The 11,334-nt window shown below is 39.2% G+C and overlaps 1 protein-coding gene across 2 annotated transcripts in view; it reads left to right on the forward strand.

Moving 5' to 3' along the window:
• LOC121930835 (cytochrome P450 2D14-like) overlaps positions 1 to 5,807 on the forward strand; it is a 25,164-nt gene extending 19,357 nt beyond the window's left edge. For both annotated transcript variants that reach the window (XM_042467754.1, XM_042467755.1), the window contains 4 exons: positions 969 to 1,110; positions 2,267 to 2,454; positions 4,989 to 5,130; positions 5,371 to 5,807. In XM_042467754.1, the coding sequence (XP_042323688.1) occupies positions 969 to 1,110; positions 2,267 to 2,454; positions 4,989 to 5,130; positions 5,371 to 5,549 (651 nt within the window). In that variant the 3' untranslated portion in view covers positions 5,550 to 5,807. The remainder of the gene's footprint in view (positions 1 to 968; positions 1,111 to 2,266; positions 2,455 to 4,988; positions 5,131 to 5,370) is intronic.
• The last annotated feature ends 5,527 nt before the right edge of the window (positions 5,808 to 11,334 follow it).

Below are 11,334 nucleotides of genomic sequence, written 5' to 3' on the forward strand. Positions count from 1 at the left end.
TCATCAATGCAACTTTAAGAACCATACAAGGCTATCAGAAATAAAGTGACTCAGTTTGGACTTGACTCAGCAATAAATGATAAACTGACTCGACATGACTTACAACTTGTATATTTTTTTAGTGACCAACTTGCTGGTGTCATTCACTATGGGCAGCTGGTAAGGCCTCTCTCAGAGATGGGAACATTTCTTAAAGGGGAACAGCAAATACATTAGGCAACAGGGTTGAGATGGAAAGCTCCTTCTAAAACATTTCAAACACTTTAGATGGGTCCTCCAACCCATGCCTCAGGCCCATTGCCTAATGTGTTTGCTCTTCCCCTCTGAGGAACATAATCCACTTTCTTTTTTCTGTTAAAGAGTCTCCTATTTGAGACTTTACTTGAAAGTATCTTGCAAGGATTTGAGACTCAACCTGAGACTTGAAGGTAAAGACATGAGACTTGGTTTGAGACCTGGAGTAAAAGACTTGAATACATCACTGAAATATTGTTTAACAGCATTTGTTTAAAGCAATCTTGAACTCATGAGGGAAAGGAACAGAAAATCTATAGCACAGACCTTCAGCATAGATCTAATTTAGCAGCTGGTGATGTTTCTAGCAGAATATTGCATCATTGCTTAAATAATATTATTCCGTGCATTGCTGTAGTGTGTTTTTAGGGCAAAGCTATTGTGTAGAGTTTCTTCAGAGCAGGTTTCCTATTGCCATCTTCTAAGGCTAAGAGACTGTGACCTGCCAAGGTCACCCAGCAGGCTTACATTGTGAAGCCAGGATTCAAACCCTGATCTCCAGAGTTGTAGTCCAACTTGTATTATTATTACAATATTTAAATAAACAAATAAATTAATTTCTGAGAGAAATCTTGTTTGTTTTAATCTTTTATTGTCTCAAGTATCTCTTGCAGATAATGAACAATCACTAATAATGGAACAAATGAATTACCAAGCTGTTTAATTTACTTCAGGCTAAAGGAAATCAAGAGAGCAGCTTTAATGAACAAAACCTGTTTCATCTTCTTTATGATTTATTTGCGGCTGGCACAGAAACCACTTCTTCCACCCTACTCTGGGGAATTCTCAAGCTGGTACTTCATCCTGAGGTTCAGAGTAAGTGATCAATGGGGGAGAGATAGAAGGGTGCCTCACAAGGTATACCAGTGATTCCCAAACTTTGGCCCTCCAGATGTTTTGGACTTCAATTCCCAGGATTCTAGATTGTTGGCCAAACTGGCTAGGGCATCTGAGAGCTGAAGTCCAAATCACCTGGAGGACCAAAGTTTGGGAACCACTGAGTATATCAAAGAGTGATGTTGTGATGGAACACCATGGGCATTCCCTTCTTGCCTTCCTCCCTTTTTCAAAATTTGCAGCTTGAGTAGATAGAATTCCTCATCTCAGAAATGTTGTCTCAACCATCAAACCTTTAACCATTATTACCAGATTAAAACCTCTGTACCTTATAGAAATTCAGTAGAATGGTTGTTACAGCAAGAAATGGGACTTACCCTACTTTTTGAGACAAATGTATATAATAAACAAAATTAAGGTGTTTATTAACTATGTGAATAATTTCCTAAACATAGTCACTTTCAAAAAAGATGGGGAAATTGTTTTCTTCTACTTTTTGAGACAAATGTATATAATAAACAAAATTAAGGTGTTTATTAACTATGTGAATAATTTCCTAAACAAAGTCATTTTCAAAAAAAGATGGGGGAATTGTTTTCTTCAGCTAGAAAATAGAGGCCTCAAACAGACAGCTCAAAAGGGTTGCTGTTGGGCTGCGTTGGAAGCATGGCATTCAGATTATGCATGTTCTGAATGTAGCTGGAAGCTACCCTGGGCCCGGTTTAGGACTGACTTATCAGGTAATATAGCAAACCTAAAATAAAATACTTATTGAGATACAGCCACCACCAAGGTTTTATCTTTTTTAAAAAATCTAGTGTTTATTGTTTGTCTGTTCTCCTCCCCTCTTCCCCCCGCCCCCCTGAAAACAAATGTGATAGAATGGATAGGTCTGAACATGCAACATCCAAGAACGAATCTCTCTTTGGCTATTAGACTCACTGGACTGCCCAGGGTTTCTGCAGGAAGACAAAAAAATCCACTCTAAGCTACTTTGAGGAGAAAATGTAAAATATTGAAAATATGTCTGACATGTGTCTATTCAGAAAGTAAACCCCAATCCTTTTTATAGGACATGCACCCATGTAAAGGAGTATAGGACTGCCACATAATAATTTAAAATCAATCTTTCTAGGAGGAGTCCATGAAGAAATTGATACAGTGATTGGCAGAGTAAAATCCCCTACAATGGAGGACCAGTTGAATCTGCCCTATACTAGTGCTGTGATTCATGAAATTCAGCGTTGTGCTGATATTGCACCTATTTCATTACCTTTTGTCACACACAAAGATACTGAGCTTGCTGATTTTGTTATCCCTAAGGTAAGTTTATTTACCCCCAGAGTAAATATAAGATACTATAGTATATAAGATACTATATCATAATTTGATTTATCACTTGGAATGATTTTGGTGCCCAAAGTGAATCAGGACTAGAATGATTCAACTGAATTTCTTCATTGCATTTATAATATTGAAAGAGAATGTCTGCATGCCTTAGCAGCCAAAACTCCATCAGGTTATTGTGCTAGATACTTAAAAAATTGACAATAGATGCAATGCTGGTCATGTTGTAATGTCCAGTTTTTAGTCAAAACTAATGCCAATGTGTGTACTTACTAGAAGCAAACAGAAGAGTTCAGCTATAAATGCATTGGTAAATGCTTCAAAATTTGACAGAGTTAAATCTCCATAAGCTAAAAGAAAAGGCAGGAAAATGGGAATGGTTCTCTAAAGCACTGCTGCTAAGGTTTCTGAGGTTTTTCTTTTAGGTAGGTGAGGAAACAGGAGGGAAATAGGCTGCATTTAGTGATATCAAGTATGCTAGTTCTTGAAGCACCATTGCTGAGATTCCCAAGGTTCAAAAACAAATGGGAAAATGAAAGAATTTTCTCTCTGAGATATTGCTGAGAAGATTTAAAAAAAAAAAAAGGGGGGGGGATCCAGAACAAAGGATGCTTAGTGGACCCTTTTGGGGGATTATTGTTGAATACTGGATAACTTCAGTTCAGGAAATACAAGTCTCACCAAAGTCACAAAACTCTATTTATAAAACTAAGTTAATCACAGCATAACAATGTTGTCAGAACTGAAGCATTTTCAGTTACACAGTATATTAAAAGTACATAGCAATTCAAATGTTTTTTGGGTGCTCACTCCCATTTGTCTTCAAACTGAAACATTCCTATTCCCTCTCCCTACTAAGGATCGCCACACAACTGGCTATGTTAGGTCACAGTGCATATTTCCTCCCCTCACATCTGCTCATGATCCATCTACAAGGAAGATAAACAATCTTTCTACCCAGCATCAGCAACTTTTAACATATATAACATATCCCATCATCCAGTATTACAAAGTGTTTACAGAATATCTGGTGAGCAAGCATAGAGGGAACTATGATCCAGACAGGACCAAGCAGCACCTGGATATTCTAACTAGTAAAAAAATAAACAAAACGCTTTTCAGTCAGATTAAGCTGCGGTCTGACTAAAATAACTTATTACAGTATGTTTACCAGTAATTTATTTTAAAAATGTGAAACTGAAACTACATTGATTTGGGTTACATCATGAAAATATGAGGTAGGCTGTCGCTTTAATCCTCACGCTTCCTAAACTGAGTAATACTCCCTCCTGGTCTGCTCCTCCATCTCTGACCCAGCTGACCAACATTGTCTTCCCATCCTTGTGGCTCTCATCCAGGAAATTTATTTCCTTGTTCTGTTCAGCACTTCTACAGTTGTCCTCAAGACACCACCCCGCTGAAACATAAAATACTATCATATCCAGAACTTTCTCACAAGTGGGAGGGGGGGATGACAATATTTATTCTGCATCACCTGCCTACTTACCACAATGGTAGAAATCTCTCCTACGAGGTTTTTTTTTATTTCACACTCCTTTCCTGTCTTCTTGTCCTTAAAAAGTCCTGATGAATTATGGCTGTGACCCCCTTTTTGATTCTAGGAAGCCCTTTGTTGGAATTTCAGCTGGAAACTAGAGACTGAAACTTGGACAACAACCAAAAATACAGTGGGCCCCTCCCAACTGTGGGAGTTTGGTTCCACACACACATACACCCAGCAGATGGGAAAAAACACAGGCACGCAAGCCCATATCAGTCAACAGGCAGGAAAGTGTGCCTGCCCACATCAGTGCACCTATGGGTGCCTGACACCATTGGCTAATATTGTTTGGGGTGACCCATGGGAGCGCCACTCAGCCTGTTGATATGATGGGCTTGCTATACTGTTGTTCTCTGCATGCTCACAAGCTGGACTTTGTCACAAGATTGTCTTATTTCTAGAGACCTGGCACCTTCCCCCAATGCATCAGTTGCAGCCATCAAGATTAGAAAGCTTTAATTTAAAAAAAGAAAGAAAAGAAAACAGAACGCCAAACCAAAAGAAGACACCAAACTATTGTATAATGGAAAAACTGAAAACCCACCATCAAATTTGAGTAGATTTTCCAGAGATTTTCACAAACCAGGGCAATCTGATCCTTCCCACCCAATCCCTGGTGGTGGGAGAACAAGCTGATTGTCCCGGTGAACAATCTGTGAAGAGCTCACACTACAGCGATAAAGCAGATGGCTGCACTCTTATCAGTCTTTAGTATACCTATCATCCTCAGGATCTCTCTCTCGCTTCCTTTCACTGCTTCTTGTGCAAGATGAGCAGAGATAGTTCCTTTAATTCTTTTTGATCTGGAATTGTACTTGGACACCAGGCAACACTTCTATAAAATATTTTTTTATTTACGTATGTATTGATTAAGTTGCCCAGTGATAAAAGAAGCATCACCATAGTATCAAACCAGTATTCTAACCATTGTGTCTTTATTCCATATTAGGAGTCTGTAGTTGTCAACCATTTATCTTCAGTGCTGAAGGATGAAACCATGTGGGAGAAGCCACATGAATTTTATCCAGAACACTTCCTGGATACCAATAGGCAACTTGTCAAGCGAGAGGCCTTCTTGCCTTTCTCTGCAGGTAAATCCAAAAGAAAGATGATTGTAATACAGTACATGGAAAAAGAGTAAAAGCTGTAGCATTGATTTCCTTGGCTGTCATGGCTCACATGACTGGCATTCAGTACAGCTGTAATATGCAGCTGCTATCATAATATGTCTGACATGAATCACAAGTTGCTACTGTAGTCCCTGAGAGGAACTACCGTAAGGATAGAGAAAGATGGATTTGGTGATGTCCTCCTTCCTTTTCTGTCTACAGGCCGTCATTCCTGTCCTGGAGAACAGATGGCAAAAATGGAACTTTTTATCTTCTTCACCAGCCTTCTTCAGCATTTCACTTTTCACATTCCTGAAAACTCCCCCAGACCCACAGAGGAAAGAGAATTTGCCATTACAGTCACTCCTGCCCCCTTCCAAATCTGTGCAATTCCTAGATAATGACTTCCATGGATCTGCTACCCAGTCCATCTTGGCCTTAGAGTTGACAGTACAAAAAAATGCAGGCAAAATGTTTTGGAAGATATTTAATTGTGCATTTCTTTACCGTTGAATCTCTTTGTCCTGTGAATAAAATACAGCATGGGAGTTTATCACACAGAGGTTTTTGCAGCTTTTTGCAGCTCAGATCCGACGTAACTGCGGGTCCAGTGTTGCGAATTCATGTGATAATGTGATGTATTATCACATGCGATTCATTTCTATGGGCGCTCCTTCAGTGGCGCTTCCACAGTGAATCCAAAGTGACTTCTCATTTTGATGAATTTGGAAAAAAGTGAATTCACAGAATTCGCATTCAGACTCGCTTTGATTTCACTCCGAATTGGTCTGGTGTGGAATGCAACTTTGCTTCTGCTCTGGTACACCACCGCAAACCCCCCAGGTTGCAAATTTCCCATTTCCTTTCGGTGGTCCTTTCACTTTCAGGGCAACTCATTTTTTTGGAACATATATTTGTGTGTATGTGCATGAATGTGAACATACAGATATGTCTGTCTGTCTGTCTGTCTGTCTGTCTATCTATCTCTGTGTTGAAATTGCTGAAATGGAAGGGAAAATAAAAAAGGGGGATGAAGAGGACACAGAAATATTCATGAGGCGAATATTCACGCAATCACGCAATTACGCAATTACGCGAAACAGGGAACCAGAACTTGTGCCCCCTTTCACTCCAGAAACGTACAAGGTCACGATGCGTTCAGACCTCCACTGAGCATGCGCAAGGGTGCCGATTCGAATAGTTGAATCCCACCAGTATGGTAATACAATTTGCACTCACTCCACTTTGCTTTAATCCGCATCACGTGACTTGCCTTGGATTCGATTCCCCCTTGATTCGGAAGGGAAGGGCAACCAGGTGTGATAAAGCATTCACATTATAATGTGAATTCGCATAGCTGAACCAGGAGTCACCCTGGATCTGAGCTGCAAAAACCTCTGTGTGATAAGGGCCAAGGAGAACACAATCTATATATGTGATATCAAATAAAGAAAAATTCTGTCAAATTTTATATGATTACAGTACATACGATGCATTGGGAGTGTTTAGGGGGGGAAAGATAGCAGTTCTCTCTCTTCTGTTTCATAACATATATTCTAGATTTTAAATGGAATATGGGTTGTAGAGTCAGCAGGACTCAGTTTCTTGTTACTCTGAGATCTAGTCTTAAAAAGAACACTCTGCAGAGCAGACCACCAAGGAGAAGAAGATGTGACACTGAGTTGCCTGTATAATTGACAAAATGATAGTTGGCCCTATCAAGTAAAGTGAGACAGCTACCTTGGATAATGTAGTCTCCTTTTCAGTGCAATGTAGGTTCCTGCTTTTTGCCTTTTCTTAGCAATGGGAATCCCTTTCTTTGTGTTGCTTTGTAGAATTCCTTCCCTTGCTTTCCTAATGTTAAGTTTGATTTTTATGGCATACCTCAGTTTCCCCTTACAGTGTCTTTGCAGTAGACCAGAGCAATGTTTGTTCCATGGATTGCTTTTGTGTTATTCTGTGAACAGATATTACTCAACTCTTTCTTTCTAGACTGGGTGTTAAAATTAACTAATTAATATTCTAATCTTTGTTTCCCTTTTTAATGTAATGTGTTGCTGTTGTACCACATAAATGTGAGTGTAAAGAAGTGCTTTGTTGTGCAATTGGATTCAAACTCACCCTGGTCACAGTGATGTTCTCTGTCAAGTTACATTCTTCTCTACTGAGTTGCATTGTGTGGAATGGATTTTACCTTCAGCCTTTGGTTAATTTCCATTTTTCACAATGGAAATAATAATTTGTAATAATTGGTGTAGTGTGGAGTGCTTATCTTCAGTGTTCCAGTAAACAAGACATGCCTCTTTCAAGGATAATGCAATCCTCCCCTTCTCAAATCCCAGTTCTGTTTTTGACTCATCAAGAGTTTTCTTGCATGACATTCTAAGACAGAATAAGAATTTTCAGTTCTCATTCCTGGGTTATTTTTTTGTGCTTCTTTCCTTTTTTGGGGGGCGGGGGAGGGGGGGCAGGTTGTAACTTGATACTGTACATTTCACTTAGAAGTAAACCCATTCATTTTTAACAGATCTTGTAGACCTGGGAATGTGAATATAATATCAGTTTACTATCATTTTATTGTGAATACATTATTTTTGTCATTATTTCCCCTTTCCAATGCTAGCAACTGTAGGGATAATTTCTTTGTTCAATGAGAGATGTTCCCAATTGTAGGTGGCTGTAAGTGGCAATGTACTCCACTCACCTTTTCTCATAGGGCAGAATCTCTTGTGCGGTTGTTTTTTCTTTCTCTTGATTAAAAACACTGTTTTCAAGGCTGAGTTTTGCTGGGCCTAGACTTTTGGGTGCAGAACTGAAGGACGAGGGTGTCTGTAAGAGCTGATAGAGATGACACTTCTTTCCCCTATCACAAAACCAATGGTGACAGCCTCCAGCCCTTCTGTAACAAGATAAGACACTATTCCTCAGGTTAGCTAATTGTAAGACATTGGTTAAACTGACTTAGATCATGCAGAAAAGGAGACTGGGGGGCCATTCACACTACAAAATAATCTGGTGTGGAAATTGGGTTATTTCATGGTCATTTACACTGGCACTGAGTTGACTCAGTGCGGTTTGCAAGAGGTGGCACTAAAAAGCCCATTTAAAGTGGTGCATTTGGCACCAGAACCCTTAGCGATTCTTTTTTAAAGAACTGCCGTGATCTGCATCTCTGATAGTGTGAAAGCGCTATCAGATCAATTCAGATCGTACAACCACCATTCAGGAAATGGAAGAATAAACATGGGGCAGTGCAGCATATGCAACACCTTTCACCCAAGTTAATTGTTCTTGATTCTCTGTGCCTAATCTGCACCTGCCATCTCCCCATATCATTTGCTAAAGGTTAAATATGACCTTGCCTTGGCACCTCTTACAAAGCAATTCTGGCTGGTATTGCATATTACTCATATTGTTATAGGTGTGAAGACCAATGAAAGGCTTCCAGTCGAACTCTTTCAAAGCAATGCAAATTTTTAAAATGAAAAATCAGTTGTAAATCTTTGATGTTTCACAATTAAGATGTTAGAAGGATAGATAATAAGATGGCAATAACATTAAAGGGATGGTACAGATTATTTAACAACTGACTCTGGAACTAAGAGCTAGGATATCTAAAATATATTATACAAACATTTCAAAGAAGCTCTGAAATATGAATCCTTCAGGTAAGACCAAGAAATATGTTACAGCAGGAAGCTGACATATGGTGCCAAGGTAAAATGCAGTTCAGCCAGAATTATTAGATACGTACAAATATCATGATCTTGTCATAGGATAAATTCAAAACAAAGATACATAGACAGTTCAGGTGAAAAGGCAAGATGGTGCAAAGCCAAAGCAGAGGTTTCCTGCTTTCCTGAAGCTTTCCTGAAGAAATAATTTGTGAGTTTTTACCAAATGACAAAATATACAGAGAAGTGATGGGTGTAAACAAGATTTGGCTAAATCCAGCTGTCAAGATCTGGACATCTGATAGGAGTGTTTTGATTGTGTCTTCCTGCATGACAGGACGTTGGATTGGATGGGCCTCAATGGTTCTATGAAGATGTGATGCAGACCAGGCCAGCTCACTGAACAAGAGTGACCAGAATACAGTTAAGACACAGCCATAGAGGGCACTCTTATCCCCATGTTTTTTAATGTCTACATGAAGCCACTGAGTCATTCATCCCTGGGTATCCAGCTTCTGATTAAAAACCTCAGTCATATAATAAAAGAATTACAGAGTTGCAAGACTCTCCAAAGAGGGACTACTGTACAGTGGAAATATTGACAGCTCTTCTGGTTTAATGAATTGTGTTCATCCTGTTCCAGACAGCGTTTCACTTGCTTAAAAGGGTAGGTTTATACCTTAGGGACTCTCTTCTGCATCCACTACATCCACATGAAGGACAGGTGTTTTTAATAACATGGAACACTTTCTGCCTGCTTTGGTTTGTGGCCCAGGTATATCTCAGTATGGAGAGAAATAACAAAAATTCCAGAGTGACCTGAAGACAGAGGGAGGGAGGAAAGGTGAACAATGCCAAAAGATGCACCAAATGGAGCCCCCCCCCAAAAAAAATACTAAAATTAAGCAATGATAAGAGAATGAGTGGAAGGAAAGAACAAAGACAAGAAAGCTTATTGGACTTGAGTGTTTTGAATTGAAGATAAAAAGGAAAAGGAAAGAAATAGTAGTGTGTGGGGGGTTAAGGATTGGAAAGGAAAGAGGGGGGCTTGTATTTTGTAGATAGTATCCAATAAAAAGTAATTATATTGAAATAGGTTACAATGAGTAAATTTATTACCTGGAATGTTATGCGGTTGAATGCAAATAAAAAGAGACATTTTGTCTTCCACTATCTGGAAAAAACCCAATGCAGATGTTATGTATCTGCAGGAAATCCAAATCACATGTACACCTACTCAAACAAACAAACACTATATGAGGAATTAGCTTCACTTGGTCTAAACAAAAAAAATGGAATAGTGTGACTGTGAAACCAAATCTGAGACCAAAATTAGTCTCAGATTATAAGGGTAGATATGTAGCCAATAGAGATTACTATTAATGACACTAATATTTTAATATTTGACATATATGTCCTGATTGAAGAAAATAATACATTTTATAAGGTTTTAAAGAATCCTTTTTGGTCACTGTCTCAGGCAGCTCCTCCCTCTGCACCAGTTGACACCAGACATGGGAATAACAATGAGTGCTAGTATATATAGCTGTAAAAGATTCCTTAAGTTACCCAACCTCTTGCAGTCCTTCTGTTGAGCTTTCCCCCAGAGACTAAGGAGATGCTGTCACTGGTGTTGGGGATCCCATGTCCTCCCCACCCTTTTGCATAACATCATGCTGGACCTGGACCTCCAATCCAAGGTGGTACTGAGCTTTAAAGTTGACTACTGGCAACAAAGGGAGCTCTTTCTGTGTTGATGGGAAGTTCTCCAGACAGCAGCTATTCTGTTTTTTAATATTTATGTTTGTATATCCAAATGCAGGGTTTGTTCCTCCTCCTCCTTAGGCACATAGCAACCTCCTTCCTTTAGGTCCCAAGAATGAAGGTAGTGCATGACACAGCGAGCAAGAAACTTGTAGCTGACAGCTTACTTACCCCCTGCATATGTATCTCTACTCTAACAGACTGAAATACAGCAGGCATTTGCTTGGGTTTTTTGATCACCCCAGCTATTGTTAGATTCTATATGTTATTAATCCTCACCACAGACAATGCTGAATAAGGCTGATGCACATCTGAGGAGACATCAGTTGGTTACTCCTGCAGCAGAGCCTTTACTGATAGTTATATTAAGAATGTAGGAAACCACTGGGGCCTATATTAACTTCATAAACCAGTATTTCTGATGTGTGGAGATTCTGTGCTGAAACAGTGAAGGATTCTGTAATCAGTAGGCTGTGCCATATATACTAAGGAATGATCACATCACAGTGGATGTGTGGCAACAGAACAGGCACAGAAATCCTCTTAAGAATTCATTCATCGGTGTGGAATAAGGGATTATACTAATTAATAAATGATTAATGGATTTGGCAGTCATGGCTATTTTAACCAATAGAGTGTTGAGGGCATTGCTGGATTGTAGCTCTCCTTTCTCACTTCCTTAGTTTTTTAAGCCAAACTAAACTTTACAGTAGTACATGTATTGAGTGGATTAATTAATATAGGCAAG

Source organism: Sceloporus undulatus, chromosome 5 (assembly GCF_019175285.1).
Source record: "Sceloporus undulatus isolate JIND9_A2432 ecotype Alabama chromosome 5, SceUnd_v1.1, whole genome shotgun sequence".
NCBI classification, from domain to species: Eukaryota; Metazoa; Chordata; class Lepidosauria; order Squamata; family Phrynosomatidae; genus Sceloporus; species Sceloporus undulatus.